Source organism: Anticarsia gemmatalis, chromosome 29 (assembly GCF_050436995.1).
Source record: "Anticarsia gemmatalis isolate Benzon Research Colony breed Stoneville strain chromosome 29, ilAntGemm2 primary, whole genome shotgun sequence".
Lineage (NCBI taxonomy): Eukaryota > Metazoa > Arthropoda > Insecta > Lepidoptera > Erebidae > Anticarsia > Anticarsia gemmatalis.
In genome coordinates, this window is record NC_134773.1 from 2,191,035 (window position 1) to 2,207,611 (window position 16,577).

The 16,577-nt window shown below is 37.1% G+C and overlaps 1 protein-coding gene across 7 annotated transcripts in view; it reads right to left on the reverse strand.

Moving 5' to 3' along the window:
- The window catches only part of Chi (LIM domain-binding protein 2 Chi), a 47,352-nt gene that overhangs the window by 3,418 nt on the left and 27,357 nt on the right, over window positions 1–16,577 (reverse strand). For 2 of the 7 annotated variants that reach the window (XM_076133360.1, XM_076133361.1), the window contains exons 3-7: window positions 4,069–4,144; window positions 3,374–3,476; window positions 2,114–2,286; window positions 1,266–1,466; window positions 565–688 (exon numbers count right to left, since the gene is read on the reverse strand). In XM_076133360.1, the coding sequence (XP_075989475.1) occupies window positions 565–688; window positions 1,266–1,466; window positions 2,114–2,286; window positions 3,374–3,476; window positions 4,069–4,144 (677 nt within the window). Of the gene's footprint in view, window positions 1–564; window positions 689–1,265; window positions 1,467–2,113; window positions 2,287–3,373; window positions 3,477–4,068; window positions 4,145–6,845; window positions 7,314–8,925; window positions 9,180–16,577 lie in introns of those variants that run through there. The other 5 variants (XM_076133366.1, XM_076133362.1, XM_076133364.1 and 2 more) reach the window with 5 other exon arrangements.

A 16,577-nucleotide genomic window follows, 5' to 3' on the forward strand; every position in this document is an offset into this window, starting at 1 on the left:
TACATATTATATAACGCACAATTCGTATAATATATCCGAAACATATATTGCCCAGCATGTAGACCTATACCGGTTCTTTTAATGAAGTACCGTCCATGTGTAAAACTATTCACATTTTGTTACTGCTTGTTTTACTGCCATCTTCATTTATAAGTATTAACTAAACAGGTGAATACCTGCCTGAAAAATGATCTCTTCAAATTTATTTATCACCATAGTTGCTGATTGTTTGAGAAATCATCTAGCCACGATAGTGATTGATATAATGCTGTTGGCCTGTTTACTTTTTTGCTTTTGTGGTCATGACTCCATTTCCTTAGTACGTAATATAATATCGGTACCTCGTAAGCATAATCAAATGAGTCAACTGACATTATAGTAATTTTAACAAATTTGACACTAACATTAAGATCATGGTTTGTTATGTACGTTTTTTTATATAAAAATAAAGAAATACCCTTTGTTAGATGACTTAGTATTCATAACTTATCGATATTAGATGGCCTATTCTGTTAAAATGGCGATTACAAAATGAATATCTAATATGAATAACACGGTAAGTACCTGGCGGCGCGACCATCCGCTGCCACTTCTGGAAGAGCGTGGTCTTAAGGCAGTCCCGCGGCGACAGCGCGTACGCCTTGTGGCGGGACATCAGCTCCTGCATCGGCTCCAGGATCACGCATAACTGTGCACAAACATACAAATTTATTAATATGAGAGTTAGCGTTAGCTGAGTTAGAACTAGAGTATGGTGACCTCGGAAGGAACACCGTCAGGTTTTTAGTCGGTATGCCAAAGTTAGCCGGAACGCCTTGCCGGCGGGAGAGCCCGACAGACCCCCGCTTTCCTCCCTGGGGCGGGACATGCATTAATGCATTTTCCTGACGCAAAAAAAAAGATATAAATAAAAGAGCTAGAGTTAGCTGTATCTACTGATCGGTAACTGATCTTTGTATATGAATGCTTTTTGCGTGCATTTTTAAACCTTTGACCGCCACGGTGGGCTATATCGACAAATTAGAAAGAGCTCACGACGCTTTCGTCGGCAAATGTCGACAAAAATATAGCGTCGTGAGCACGTTAAGGCTTACTTTCTTCCTATATAGACGTCGTTTTGGTACGTCGGTGTGTGACGTACGTATATGAAAAATGTATGTGACATCATAGTGCATCTACCTGCATGCAAAATTTCAGGCCGACCCGGCTGTGCGTTGATCACTATGTCAGTCCGTCACGTTTGAGTTGTATATATTGTTATTTACCCTCAAGTAGTTGAGCGTGGAGTTGGTGATGCCCTGGCGCGTGATGTTCTTGCTGAGCTGGTCGAGCGCGGCGTGGTCGGGCGGGTGCACGGCCGCGCGGGGGATGAGCTCGCGGTGCGCGCGGACCGCCAGGTGCCACGACTTGATGCGCATCAGGTCGTCGAACGTGAACTCCAGGATCAGGCGACCTTCTGTACACACCTGTACACGAGACAAGATTTTATTAATATAAATGACACACATAAATTGCACTTTATCATAGTGAGACAGTTATCGTCAACGCAGACAGAGAGGTCCTCGCGCTGGAGCTAGCGCGCGGCCTCGCGAGGCGACCAGTAACCGTTCTGTGTGACGAGTGTCAATACTCGGACGACGCGGGCGACGACTTGACGCCGCGTAGCGCCGAGCGTATCTTCAAAGACGCGCGACTATTTTTTGTCAGGTTTAAGCTTGTATGCACTTTATTTTAATAACTTTAGGAGATAGCCTAGTCTTGTAATAGTGGGACGACCTTGCTAACTTATGGGAAAATATGTTCCCATAGTATATTTTCCCTTCACGTATATGACGGCCTCCGTGGGGTAATGCTGGTGGTCACCACGCCACTACCAGTGCATCGAGAGGTTGTCAGTTCGACTCCCACACGTAGTTTTTTCGGATCTGATTACGATGTGTCCGTTATTTGCATGTTTGTAAAAGTCCTCGCGACACAAGAGCAATTCTTATTGCGAAAGTCGTCTTTCTTATAAAAGAAAAAAATATATGGTGCATGACCACAGTGATTACTTGGCGACTATTTTGGGCCTACCTCTTGCCAAATAGTTGAACAGTACTGGTTTATAATTTACCTTAGTAAACATAGGTTTCCCATGGTGCGTGACCATAGTACAGTGGTCACAGTCGAGCGTGATGCTAGTGTTGTGGAAGGACTCTTTAGGCTGGCGCATCGTGTAGTACAGCTCTGACACGCCGCCCTCGTATATACTGCGGAAGTAGCGCGGTATCAACGTCCTTCCTATCGCTGGAATATACAAATAAAGGTATTAGTATAGTTTTATAGGTTCGGATCCCAACTGGGACAAATATTTGTGTGATGAGCACGAGTTTCTGTTTTTAGCCTGGTTGTTATGTAGATGTAAGTATGTATTTAGAAGTATATAAGTATGTTTATCAGATATTTAGTTACCATAGTACAAGCTTAGTTTGGAATCAAATGGCTGGGTGTGAGTTGTCTCAAAATATTTATTTTATTTATTGAGAAAAAATGGTTTTAGGAAGTTGTATGGTTAATGGTAGAATTGGTATTAAACCACATCATTGATTTTAATGCTGCTCTTTAAGTTCTGGTTGATTGTTTCTGATTAATGTTCTATAACTAAGGTATATTAGTTGGAGTAATTGTTCTTGGTCACCATGGTGAATTGAAGACTGATCTTGGCTTAAGCTGGGACTAGCGTCGTAGTATATGGCTGTGCTTCTTACAATGAGTAATGTAGGACTAAGTTTTTATATTATTGGTTTTGATTTCTACAGCTGTCTTAACCCTTTAACCGCTTTACGTGCTTACGCTTTTACGCCTTTAACGTGCTCACAACGTTATATTTTTGTGGACATTTGCCGACGAAAGCGTCGCGAGCATGTTCTGATTTGTCGAGTATAGCCAACCGTGGCGGTCAAAGGGATAAAGGTTTCCTTTATTTTACTTTAGGTCACTTTCACAATGAGCAATTATGAATTTGACTAGACGACACTTTTTGGGCAAAATATATGAAAATGCAGGAGTGGCCAGGGGTGGCCAGGGGTGGCTTACCGCAGGTATTAGTTGTAAAGACATATAATAAAATTCAAGTAGGTAGTTTTGTTTTGTTATATTAGTCTATAGCCTAAAAACTAGTCAGTTTGTTAGAACTTGGATTTAACCAGATTGGCTACTTCTACACTAAGTTGATTTTGCTATAATTTAACGATAAAATACTTCATTTAATCTCTGCATCACCCCAAGGTAGACTGGCAGAAAATGCCTTTGGCATTAAGTCCGCCTTTATACAAATTTTGTATAAGAAGTTTTAATAAATAAACAAAATAAATAAATAAATAAATATACTTACTATATCTCTTAGGTCCATCTTCTAAACAAAACGTGAGTGTTAGCGTCGCGTCATCTTCAAAGAATTCTGTCGCGAACGCGTCCCACCATAGATTATCTGAGTCCTGGAACATATAACATAACAATTAACATTTTTGTCTATTAATATGTAAAATAGCACATAATAAGTAAAATAAACAAGCTTTTGTTCTCATAGAGATAGGTAGAGACCAAAGAACGCAATTTGCTTCAATTCATGTATTCTTATTTTCGCATTCATACAGTATTATCATGCCTTATAATTTGTGAAATAAGGTACCGTAGGTGTTTCGGAAAAAGCAGCTGGGAATCGAACCCATGGTCTCGATTGTAATCATCACAAATCACGTGTAAAGTTAGAGAAGTTCTACAAATTCTGTGGTTGGTAACTGATTTTAGTACCAAATGTTGAACAAGATGGCGCTGGCGTAAATTAAAATGAAAATGACATCTTTCAATATCCTATTTTCACTCGAAAATATACTTTTTCTACCATTTAGAGTCATGACTATCGCAGCAATATTACTAAGCTAATCATTTACAATCATTTATTCGGTTATTTAACTTTTAATATTAAGTTTTGTCTATTGATTCTGGTTTAACAATCCACCAGATGGCGGTGTAGTTATAGCTATGTGTACGGAGTCGCGGTGTAAAGTTAGTATTGTAATGTCTTACCTCTGTTCTTTGTTGTAACCGCTTATTTAGCTCATATACTCTGTAGTCTGGCTGACCGAAGTACGGCGCGTGCCGCCTGGAAAAACAGAAAAAATATTCATAAGTATAAATTTAATAAAACATGCTGTCAGACTGTCCCATTGCTGGGCTAGTGTCTTCTCTCAATATTTCCTCACGTTATATATACACTATACGTTATGCAAATAACATAGAATAGTGATAAGGGTTAAATTTTGAATCCTTGGCTCTCAACCACTTATAAGTAACGCCAATGTCTTTTTGGCGTTACTGATCCATACTAATATTATAAATGCGGAAGTAACTTTGTCTGTCTGTCTGTCTGCTACTGAATCACGCCTAAACTACTGAAACAATTTGCATGAAATTTGGTATGGATATATTTTGATACCCGAGAAAGGACTTAGGCCATATATCATCACGCTACGACCAAAAGGAGCAGAGTACAGGTAATTAATGTCACAAAAACGGGTAAAATTATCACCCATTCTCTCTTATTGAACGCTAGCGAAGTTGCGCGGGTCAGCTAGTGTGTAATAAATAGAAATAATTATCACTTGTTTCAACGGTGAAGGAAAGCATCGTGATGCAACCTTGCCTGCGAATTTAGAACAGTTCTTGAAGATATGCAAGGTAACCCAACCCGCAATTGGCCAGCGTAGTGGACTTAAGGCCTTACCCCTCCCTCATCACGGGAGGAGTCCATTGCCCAGCAGTGGGACAATAACGGGTTATTTTTTATTTTATTTTAATACACAGCAGTCTGATTTTGTAAACGGTCACCAATCTGATATTTGACTTCAACATAGCCACTTAAATGCTGAAAGAGAGGTATATATCAGTTCGTAGGTTAAAGACTGCGTTTTGTAAATGTTGGAAACCTCTACAGTTCTTCGACCAGACGTTCAATTCAGTTCTCGATTTGTTTGGTTTCTAATTAAATGGTGACGTACTCTGCGTGATTGTAAGTGCGTTATTTGGCTTCCATTGGAGGAAAAAGTCGCTTAACCTTCCTGGAGTATAGAAACGTCGGGAAAAAAGAAAGAGTTGTTTATTGTTTATTTTTTGTCAGATATATCCCTGAAAAGTACAAGTATAGGATAAATGGAGCATGAGTTTTGGCCAGTTACGGCCATTTCAGATAGAATGGAAAACTGTGTTTATAGTTATAAAGCTCCTGAAAAACACGATAATCATTTCATATTTTCGAAAGATACAACGAGAAAAATGTAGAAATGTTATATTTTTCCTCTAAACATCAAATAATTGTGAGGAAGTGGTAAAAACGAGGTAATCTACAAAATAAATGACAGACTTATTACTATCATAAAGTGGTTTCGTTTAGTTTTATTGTATACGCTTATCATTTAAATCATCATGTAGATAACAGTTTCGGAGGTTAACGACAAAATAGGTCTTTTATTGAGAGCAAAAACAAATTGTTCTCGATGATATTGAGGTTAAGTTACTATGGCGAGGATTGACAGTAGATGGGTGAGCAATTGCTTATTGTTTACGTAACAAATATGCTATTTTAATAGGATGTAAGCAGGCGTTAAATAAGACTTTCGGATGCGTTGAAAATTTGGCGTAAACGAATTAGAAAAATAGTTACAGGTCATATTCTAAAAAAAAAAATTGCTTTGCTGGATACATAGTTAAAGAAATTACTTATTTGTGTAATTTTATGCCACAAATATTTCTCAAAAAAATGCTTTAAAATCTACAATTCACATTTAATTCGCATAAAATCGCGTATTCTTTTTTCCACAAACAATTTGCAAGCATTTTTACGAATGTACTCTCACCCAGTAACAACAACTAAATTTAGATATCTTTGCAATCTCCATCTTGGCTATAAAAACATAAACCAGTAGGCCACGACCAGATAAGAACACGCTAAGATTCACTGACATGCTTTCTTCATCCTTTCGCGCTACTTTAAACTACCATTTTAGTTTTTAATTTAAAAATATTTTGAAGATTATTTCCTTATTTGTGTTGAGACCATAAATTGCTTGGATTTTGGAAGCCGCATAGTTTTCTTGGTTCTGTAACCTAAGGGTAAAATGTACTCTTTCAAGGGTAAAATGGAGCCCTATAACTAAGCCTCCGCTGTCTGTTCGTCTGTCACCAGGCTGCATCTCATAAACCGTTATAGTTAGGTAGTTGAAATTTTCACAAATTATGTATTTCCGTTGCCGCTATAACAAAAAACATTTAAAAATGAAAAAAATATACCTATTAAGTGTACGCGAGTCCTACTCGCATTGGCCGGTTTTTGTTTTTGCTTTCTGACGCAAGCATGGTGGTAAATAGCCTAAACATTTTGTCTAGGGCTACTAGTAGGAGTAGAGTGGCGAGTTTGTCTATGGACAATGTACATTTCATAGGAATGTAATTGAAGTTGTCTATTTCAAAATTGTTTTCATTATTTTCGGGTCAATGACCTCTCGTCCCCCAAATATAGCTATGCCTCTCGTACAAACAAAATTTGACTTCGTAAAGGCATTTTATCAGTCTAAGCTCCATATAAAAAGCCTGGTATCAAATCAAAGCATGATTTTAAGAACATATTTTTGCATGTAACATCTGTTTTACAATCATGCTTTATATACTATGCGGTCACCCATCCATAGAATGACCGCGCTAACGGTTGCTTAACCCACACATCGTTACCGACCGGTGAGCACTGAAGCTATGAGCGCGGAACTTATGGGCCTAAGACGCTATACTCCAATGTATAAACATACTCGTACCTAAAGTAAGGATCCTGTATCGGATGATGGTAGATGGGTGGCGGCGGCGGCGGCGGATACTCATGGTACTGCAGGTGCGGCGCGTGCGGCGGGTGATGTGGCGACACATGGTGGTACTCACGGTACTCGCCCTCGCCGCCGAGCGAGCCCAGAGCCACCGGCATGTAGGCCACCTTGTCACCGCGCCATCACCACCACACAAACACACACACTCACTGTACTTCACGATTTAATCACTATATATCGCGTTTTATGTCCAAAACTCTTATATTCCCACCTTACAGTACGATTTTTATATAATTTCCGCCTTTTTCTTATTAATTTCTGTATATTTTCACACTATTCAACGTTCTGTAGTCAAATTTTACCGCGTTTTCTAGCTTCTGTGTCTTTTTTTTTAATCACACTAGTCTATGAACACTTTGTTTTTTTTTAAACACTAAACAGCTTCTTTATATCCGTAATCGACTAAAAAATAAAAAAATGCTTGATGAATTTAAGCCGCGACGCTACGCGGCTCGCATCACGGAACACGACTGATAAAGCATTTCGAATTTTTCGCGCGGGAAGTGTCATAGTACCGTGAAACGTCCTAAATCCTTTATATACTTAGAGCGGGCGCGCGAATATCGTCCTAAACGCTTGGTAATAGAGGCGATAAGCGCGGACGGGTCGCGCCATGGCAGGAAGTGCGGCAACGTCGCGTCAGCTGGCCGTGCTACTAGCGAGACGCGTTCGAAAAGGTCAACATCGGTTACTAGTTTTTTTTTCATCCCACCGGCTATTTTCGTTGGCTTTGTTTGTTTTTTTATCATTGATATATTGATTTTTTTTCTGTAGGAATGTGGATTGGAAATTTTCGTGTAAAAACATAAGTTTTGAGTTCCGCTCGACGCGTTAACAAGTATCGATTTTATACAACAATGTGTATTGAATACCATAATGGAGTGCATTCAGCGTATTGCCCCGATTACGGCATTGATAACGCACAAAAACGTATTTTAATGGTGTAGCGGGGCTAATTAACGTAATATATTATTCATCGGCACAGAATTATCATACGAAAATAATTTATTCAACAAAAATTAAATAATAAAAGACTATTGTTTTCACCGCGGCAAGGCCTCGGAACGCACGCGACGTTGCCACTCGTAACGTTCGCGCCATACTTTTTACTGTTTCTTAGCACATAGAAACGCTCATTACGCTGGCACGCACACAGACAGCGCTTATATTGTTGTATCCGTAGTACATAGTGCAAGATGGTATATAATGTACATTCCGCGACGGTAGATATGTAGGTAAACTACGTCGTTGTACAAATCAAACATTCGCGTCTATAAATAAAATGCAGACGTGTCCATGAAACGCGCGCATCTTCGATTGTTTGTGAAAATGATGAAATTTGAAAATGGCGCGCGGGACGTCATAGATGACGTGTGCTACTTTTTTTTGCCATCGACGATTTTGCACGCGTGCGAAGGAGTTCGAGGGAAAATTTTGGAAAGCCAATTGCGATCAATTAAAAATACAGATGTTTGTCTTTAGAACACGTTTAAGATTTAAGTATTTTGATAGTAAATGGTGTTTCATTAAAAATGATTCATTATGATATTTAGTTAATTTTCCGAAAACATTTTTTTTTGTATCGTAAAACACTTTTATTTATTTAGTTGAATGTGTTTGATGCCTCCAATATGTCATTCAAAAACATTATACCTAATAAAAAATATCTCTACACAAATATTCCATTTTATACAAAAGTAAATGCAAAACAGACAAGTCAAACATCATCCGAAAAACGAGGACGTATAACAATTACTACAAAAACACATTGTAACATTATTCACACGATAGCGACGCAAGGATGTCGCCTTGAAGCGTTATCTTGATACACTGATAACAAGACCAAACAAAACGTAGCTTGCACAAGAAAACCGCGATAGCTACAATAAAAAAAAAACTCTCGCAAGAAACTATGTGATGTGCAAGTTCCGTCACACGAAATGTATGTCATATCGAGTCAATGACACCGGGCTTACGGCTAACACATAAACTAATACACGTGGACCGAGTATACCGAAGAGAAATCGTGAAAATCGACTAGGAAACGCTACGACGACGACCTTACACTCACTAAGTACGCACAACACTAGTAAATACACGTAAATATACAAAAATATTGGTATATTTGAACGAATTTGAATGCACAGCTAGTTACCGGCGACGGCACTGCACCTATGTAAAGTACATAGGCGAACTGTGCTGACGGCTGACGAACTGTCAACGATCGGGTGTTTCCGTGCGCGCTCGGGCGTCGTCGGCTATGTTCGGCCGGCGGCAAGTTCGTATAAGATTAGATTATGTCAGAGAATGATTAATAGAAACCGGTCGGTGTTTAGGTCAGTCACATTGGTTTTGGTACGATACATACTGGTTTGTCAAGTGATTCCGCGATCTGAGGTCGTTTGATAACGAGATATATCGTCACCAATCTGTTTCATACACCACTTTGCGTTGGAAAATAGAATAAGTTCAGCGTAAGACAACGGCCACTATTTATGAAATGACATATTTTTGTTGGTATCAAATGAGTGCCTAATAAAATGTTTCAGTCTGTAATAATTACAATTTCAACATTATTTACGAAAAAAAATTACATAGCCTGAGCATTTAAGATGAATCTATCACCAGTACAAGTTTAACAATTTTTCGTTAACCCAGTCAACTACCTAATTTGTTGTACAAACTTCGATAGTTTTCTTACTGCAATAGTAAGCAACTTCAAGCTGTTTTAGTACTAATAACTTGAAATCTAGATCAAAATTTACAATATGTTTGTTACTTAGACCATTTAAAGATTCAGACAACGCCTTTTCACGAAAACACCAGTTTTTCATGCCCTAAAATCTATTGTAACTTAATTTAGTACCAAAAGTAAGCATTAGGTAAATTTTCATACAGTTCTTGAAGGTGGTTTGTTCTTAGTATGGTGGAATATGACCTCATTTCGTAACCTCATTAAATTCTATATTATTTTCAGCTGCGTTTAGAAGCGGTAAGGTAGATGACCTTCTTTCAATTAGACAGTTTATACAAAGCTGCTATCTTGAAGGGTCGGTAGAGCAAGTACACGCACGTTTTGCAAAATTAGGAGACTTCGGGCGGCTTGAACAACTTTGACACTAGGTTGACCACTAACCATACGATAACAAGCTATGAACTGCAGGACTTTTCAAGTCTGTCTAGCCTTTCTTCCAACTATGTTGGAGTAGGCTTCCATCACCGGATGTGAATACCAGTATTTTACATAGAGCGACTGCTTATCGGACCTCCACAACATAGTTACCTGGATTATAACACGATATCCTTCGGTAAGACTGGTTGACAGACTTTCCAGCTTCTCACTACTGTTAAGGACTGTCAAAGATCTTTGAAAATGACAGCCGGGACCTAGAATTTAACATGCCTACACAGGAACACGGAGGAACTCGATATGTATAAGATGGTCACCCATCCAAAGGTCAACCTCGATATGCGTAGCTTAACCTCATAGATCGATTCGCAGCTGTTGTTCACTAAGCCACGAGCTCCTCTGTTCAAGTCAATGGTGGTGTTTGTACCCAGGTGGAAGGCTGGTGAGCTCTCCATGTGACGTCACAGCATTGTTCTGAAATGCCGCCGTCACTGAAGCGTCAACGCGCACTTTCACCAGCTTTCTCTCAATTGTCTAGCGGCCAGTTCGTGTATTAAAATTGTTTTGCCAATTTAATGGTGATAACAAAATAGTAAGCTATTTAGTCTTCCTGAACATACGTTCCTATGACTCCAGAAATTGTTTGCTTGTACTAGCAAAATGTTCATCTGAAATACGTATGCTGAGTAACATTTTTCGTAAATATTGTTAAAATCTCTAATTAGTAGAGAATGAGCCTATTCTTATTGTAAAAGAGGTCTCTTTAAAGAAGGTATTACTTGAAAGGCATACCAACCGGGACAAATATTTGTGTGATGAGCATGAGTATCTGTTCTGAGCCTGGATGTTTAGCCATATAAGTGCGTATTTAGAAGTATATAAGTATGTTTATCAGTTATTTGGTTACAATACAAGCTCTGCTTAGTTTGGAATCAAATGACTGTGTGTGAGATGTCCAATGATATTTATTTATTACCATACCTACATACAGTCAACCTGGGTAACTTTGAATCATTTGGGTAACATTGACAGTGGGAATTTGAACTAGTTTTGATTATTTTTTCATATGAAACCAACACAATTGATAAAAATTTGCAAAACTAAAATAAACCTTTATAAATTGTGTTGGTTTCATATGAAAAAATTATCGAAACTAATTCATATTCCCACTGTCAATGTTACCCAAATGATTCAAAGTTACCTTATTGACAACAAAACTGCATCTCGGCTGTCACACAAGCAAGTTTCCTGATATTTTTGTAAAAGCATATTATGTAGATTTCTGTTTTGTATACTTCATTGTTATTTAACAGTTTCCTGCATTATATTCATAAACAACACGGCGCCATTTAAAAAAAACGTGTGAAAATTCACAAATTAATTATGTATTATTATAGTTTTTACATAATATTTATATTCGTATACTTCCTTATTCTTGGTTTTATCTTCGATTATTCATTATATTAGCTAAAATGAAGATTTTTTGAAAAGACAATTTTAAAATTTGTAAGGATCGTACCAAGTTGCGTTCTTGGGTCTCAGCCTACCTCTATGGGAAAAAGGCGTGATATTATATTGTGTATGCAGGAACGATTTTGGCAGCAGCCTGTACATCATACATACATATTATCGCGCCTTTAATACCTGAAGTTTTAGGCAGAAGTGTATGTGTAAGTGTATTAACAATGTTAGTCCCATGTAATAGGGAACGAGCCTACTGTCATATACCGGGGACGTTACTAAACTCCGGGCTACTATTAATAAACAGTAAAGAAATCAAAACCTGTACTTGATGTAGAATATGGTCACCCATCCACATCTCAACCTCGGCAAGCGTAGCATAACCTCAAAGATCGATCCACGATGTCGTATAATCACATTTAAAACAATTACTCCCGGTTTCTAAGTACTTAGCGATAGTTATATCTATTCAATAGCGTTTTTTTATATAAGTTTAAACGCTATTGAATAGATAAACTACCGCTAAATGTACCTTAGAAACCGGGGGATAGTAATCATATTTTTCAAGTCTGTATCTAGTTTTTCTTTAGGCTGAATATCAGCGCTTCGCTAGTGTTGCCACCTGACCTCCGCGCTCGAGCGAAGCCAACGGTCACTCAAGGTCACACCACTTGTCAAATTAAGACAAATGATTCTACTTAACCGATATAATCTATGAAACTAAACTGTCTTTATAATTATTAATGTTTAATTTTGAAGATGTCTTGATTGACTACTGTCATAAGTTCGATGACTGACTGATTAATAACTGTAGCATCTTTACTTTACCAACTGAAAAATATCGGTATTTGTTTTTGGTAGGTATTTCAATTTTCAATTTTAAATGTATTTCAACATAAGTCATATTTTTTAATGAAAGTCTTAGTTTAGTACTTAATCGTTAGACTTAAACATATTTCTTACTAAATAATGTATATAGGTAAAGTTACCATGACAAATTAAAGATGCCACACTAACCCCCGGTAAGGTACATTTATTTTAGCTGTAGTTTATCCATTCAATAGCGTTGAACTCATATAAAAAATGCTATTGCATAGATAAACTACCGCTAAATGTACTCAGAAACCGGGCATAAGCGAAATGTGAATATTTTCTAGCTAAAACACGAGAATAATCTGTCAAAAATTACCGCCAAAAATATATGACGCCATGTTTAAAAACATATTCTCGATACACCATAGTAACCGCTGGCCATTTAAAACTAAAAGAATATAGAAAAAAAAATCGAATTCCTATTTTGAAATAAATTCAAATATGGAACGATCATCTATCGAGAGGGAGCGAGCGAGGTTGTTGATTTAATTCATTAGCGGGAGTGAGACGGGGATAGTGGAGTGCGAGCGAGACGGGTGTATGGCGGTGTGTAAAGTGGAGTGTACACAGTTTGATACTGTCGTCGATCGCAGGTATTGAAATATAATTTTATTGATTGCAAAAAAAAACTACAGAATAGGATCATATTCTATAGCGTGGCTTTAAGAGGTGTCCGAGTCTACCGCGTTTTTTCAGCTGTATAAGTTTAACTTAAGCTGGTTAGTTTAGAATATAAAAAAAATGTTAACTTTTTAAAATCTCAAAAGTATTTAACACAACCTCCCAAAATATTATGCAAAACTGCTTTCCTTTCCTTTTTTAAATCTATATCTATCCCACTGCTGGGCCACGATTTCCTCACAAAAGCGAATGAAAAGGGGATTAGTATGCAAGAAGAGCTACAGAAATGTATACTAAAATGTTTACACGAGACTGCGAAATTCGAATGCAACAAAGAATTCGTAGCCAGTTGACCAATCCGTTACCTTTGCCCAAAAAATTTCAACAATAAAAAAAAAGCAAACGTCAAACTTCCCTAGTGTATTAGCCTCTTAACTCTGAATGAGAGAAAGGCACCGGCGAGAGAGCGGGACGCGTATACGTTAATGTTATGTGTTAGAGTGAGACGGCAACAGTCTGTTGACGTAGTAGTAGATGAGATAAGGGGCTATCAGCAGTACGGTGCGCGTTCCAACTGGTTTTTTTACTTGCATTGTTTTGTGACAGTTCTTGTAGCAAGTGCATTTAGTCATTATGGCGTTCAGATTTTTAGGGTCAGTGAATGATTTTTTTGTAATATTTGCAGAGGTTTTTGGGGAATTTCATTATTAATTAATCGGTAAATGTGTTGCTGAGGGAATTAGCGAATAAGAATAAGAGCGTCTAAAATAATTCAGTAGGTATTTTAGAAATAAAGGTTTACATAGAGAAAAGAAAATATAAGGATTTTTTTATTGAAAACATAAATGCTTTAGGTGTGTTATGGTAGCTGTAACTATTATAATAAAATATTTACAACACACTAATATCGTTTAAAATTAAAGTTCCTATTTCGTATATTTATCACCAGACGTATTTTCATATTCATTTTATGCATAAAACCGAATCCATACATCAAATACGAGCATAATAAGATAAGAAAAGTAATTAATCAAATGTAAATTTTAAATTAATGTAATGACAATCTCTGACATCCAAATTAATGTTATTTTGCGGCAGATTTTTGCACAAAATTAATGGCTAAAAGGAAGTATATATTTCTTAGTATTGATTTTAAAATTGTCTCTAATTTCACAACGATTCAGTTCAATGTCCCTTTTTTTTCGTTAAAGTGCATAAGATATTTAAGACTATCCTTAACTCTTATTATTCTAACGTTAAGATATTTTTAAAACAATTTGTTTATGTAATACTACTACTATCTATAAGAATACGTGGTATAATAGTACGTACGTATGTATAACAGGCATAAAACTTAATAGTTGGATAAAAAATAGGCTAAATAAGGCCTCAGCCCTCCTTTATCCTAGGCAGAGACTTTTACCCAGCAGTGAGACAATAATGTAAATTTATTTATAAAAATAATTACCACGCACTTCTCCTTATAAGAATGGACAGAAAATACCAAATGCTTAGGTACTACGATCTATACATACTTTGCTATTCCTACCTAGTACGTACAATATTCCAACACAAATCTAGAAATTCAGTGTAAACCACTAACGGTAAACCGCATCTAGATTCCAAAAGATATGCCTTCACCTAAAACGAGATACGAACATTCCACTTGCCTGTCCACTCGTACCAGTTACTCGCCGACAATGACACGATGCAAACGAGGCACGAGCCCCACGCACACACACGAACGTTACGTCTCACGCACACAAGCGCGAATTATTATTATTACACGGACGCGACAGATAGGTAACGATGTATATGAAAAATATTTTCTTGTTGAACGGGATTTTTTTGTGGGATTGTTATTTTGTGGATCAAAATGTACAAATTACAGGTATGTAGTGGGAAAAAATTGAATTTTCTGAATGAGGATTTTTAATGAAGTTGTTTGATTGGAGTAACTTAAATACGACTTACTAGAGGGATGATGTTTAACCTAACAATAATTTAAGACATTTGACCAAAAATATAGGTAGTGTGAATAGTGATATCGTAGTAGTGAAAATTTGTAGACAATAAAACATTTTTGACTAGTTAAAAAAAAATCTAGTATTTAAGGCATTAGAAAGAAACTCCAGTTCAAAAACTAACATACTAGCACAAAAATATAAAAACCAAAACGTCAAAATTTTCAATATAAAACAAAACACAAAAAAAAAATTAAATAAAATTTCGTAAAAAGAAACGCACTTATCACGTTATTCAGATGCGTCGTCGCGCGGTTGAACTCACGCACACAAGCTCACGCATCGCACGTAAACGTATCGGTGAAGACAATAAAATGTCTATGTGTGCGTGGCATGTCTAGATGTATAGTACGACCGAGTACTCTTGATACTTGCAGGTGTATATCTATTTTATTTATTTATTTATTTTAAACTTTGTATACAGAGCTGTATAAAGGCGGACTTAATGCCAGGAGCATTTTCTGCCAGTCTACCTTAGGGTGATGCAGAGATTGTTGTGAAGGTATATTATTAATACATATTTTAATACTTTATACGGAATAAAAGTTTTGGAGTCTGCCAACCAGGAGCTCATGGCTTAGTTTACAGCAGCCGCACGGATCGATCTCTGAGGTTAAGCTACGCTTGCCAAGGTTGTTCCGTGGATGGGTGACCATTTCATACATATCGAGTTCCTCCGTGTTTCGGAAGGCACCCCGGGTGGGTCCCGGCTGTCATTTTCAAAGATCTTTGACAGTCGTTAACAGTAGTCAGAAGCTTGAAAGTCTGACAACCAGTCTTACCGAAGGGTATCGTGTTATAACCCAGGTAACTGTGTTGTGGAGGTCAGATAGTCAGTCGCTCTATGTAAAATACTGGTATTCAGCTGCATCCGGTGAGACTGGAAGCCGCCTCCAACATAGTTTGGAAGACAGACTTACGCCCGGTTTCTGAAGTACATGTAGCGATTGTTTATCTTTTCAATAGCGTTTTTTTATATGAGTTTTGACACTATTGAATAGATAAACTATCACTAAATGTACCTCAGGAACTGGGGGTAAGCCATGATGAAAGGGAATAAAGTTTTGGGTTTTCAAATGTTCGGTTAGTTTCATAGTTTTGTTAGTTTTACGTTTTCCTTGTAGATATGGGTTCTAACTAGTTATTATATTGTTTTGTGGTATTTAATTCTGTTTGTTAAGGGTTTGAGGTCAAAAAGGTTTTTGAGAGAACGTGCTTTTGGATACGAATGGCAATTGCAAGTATCCAGAATATAATTTTGTATTTTGAATATTATTCTGCCTTTAACAAAAAAATATGGCTATGACGTCAAATTTCAGATTTTGAATATTTTAGATATTTTTGAATGATACTGAGTCTAAAAAAAGCTTTGGTAAATTATTTTTAAAGCCAAAATTTACCTTAACTTATCGACTTTTATAAAAATCAACATTTTCAATGAGATGAGTCCTAAAGTATAGAATACTGTATCATAAAGTAAATAATTATAGACTTCCTATTTCTTTTCAATATTTGAGATAAATCTAACATCTCCCATTTAATAACGAAGCGAACAAC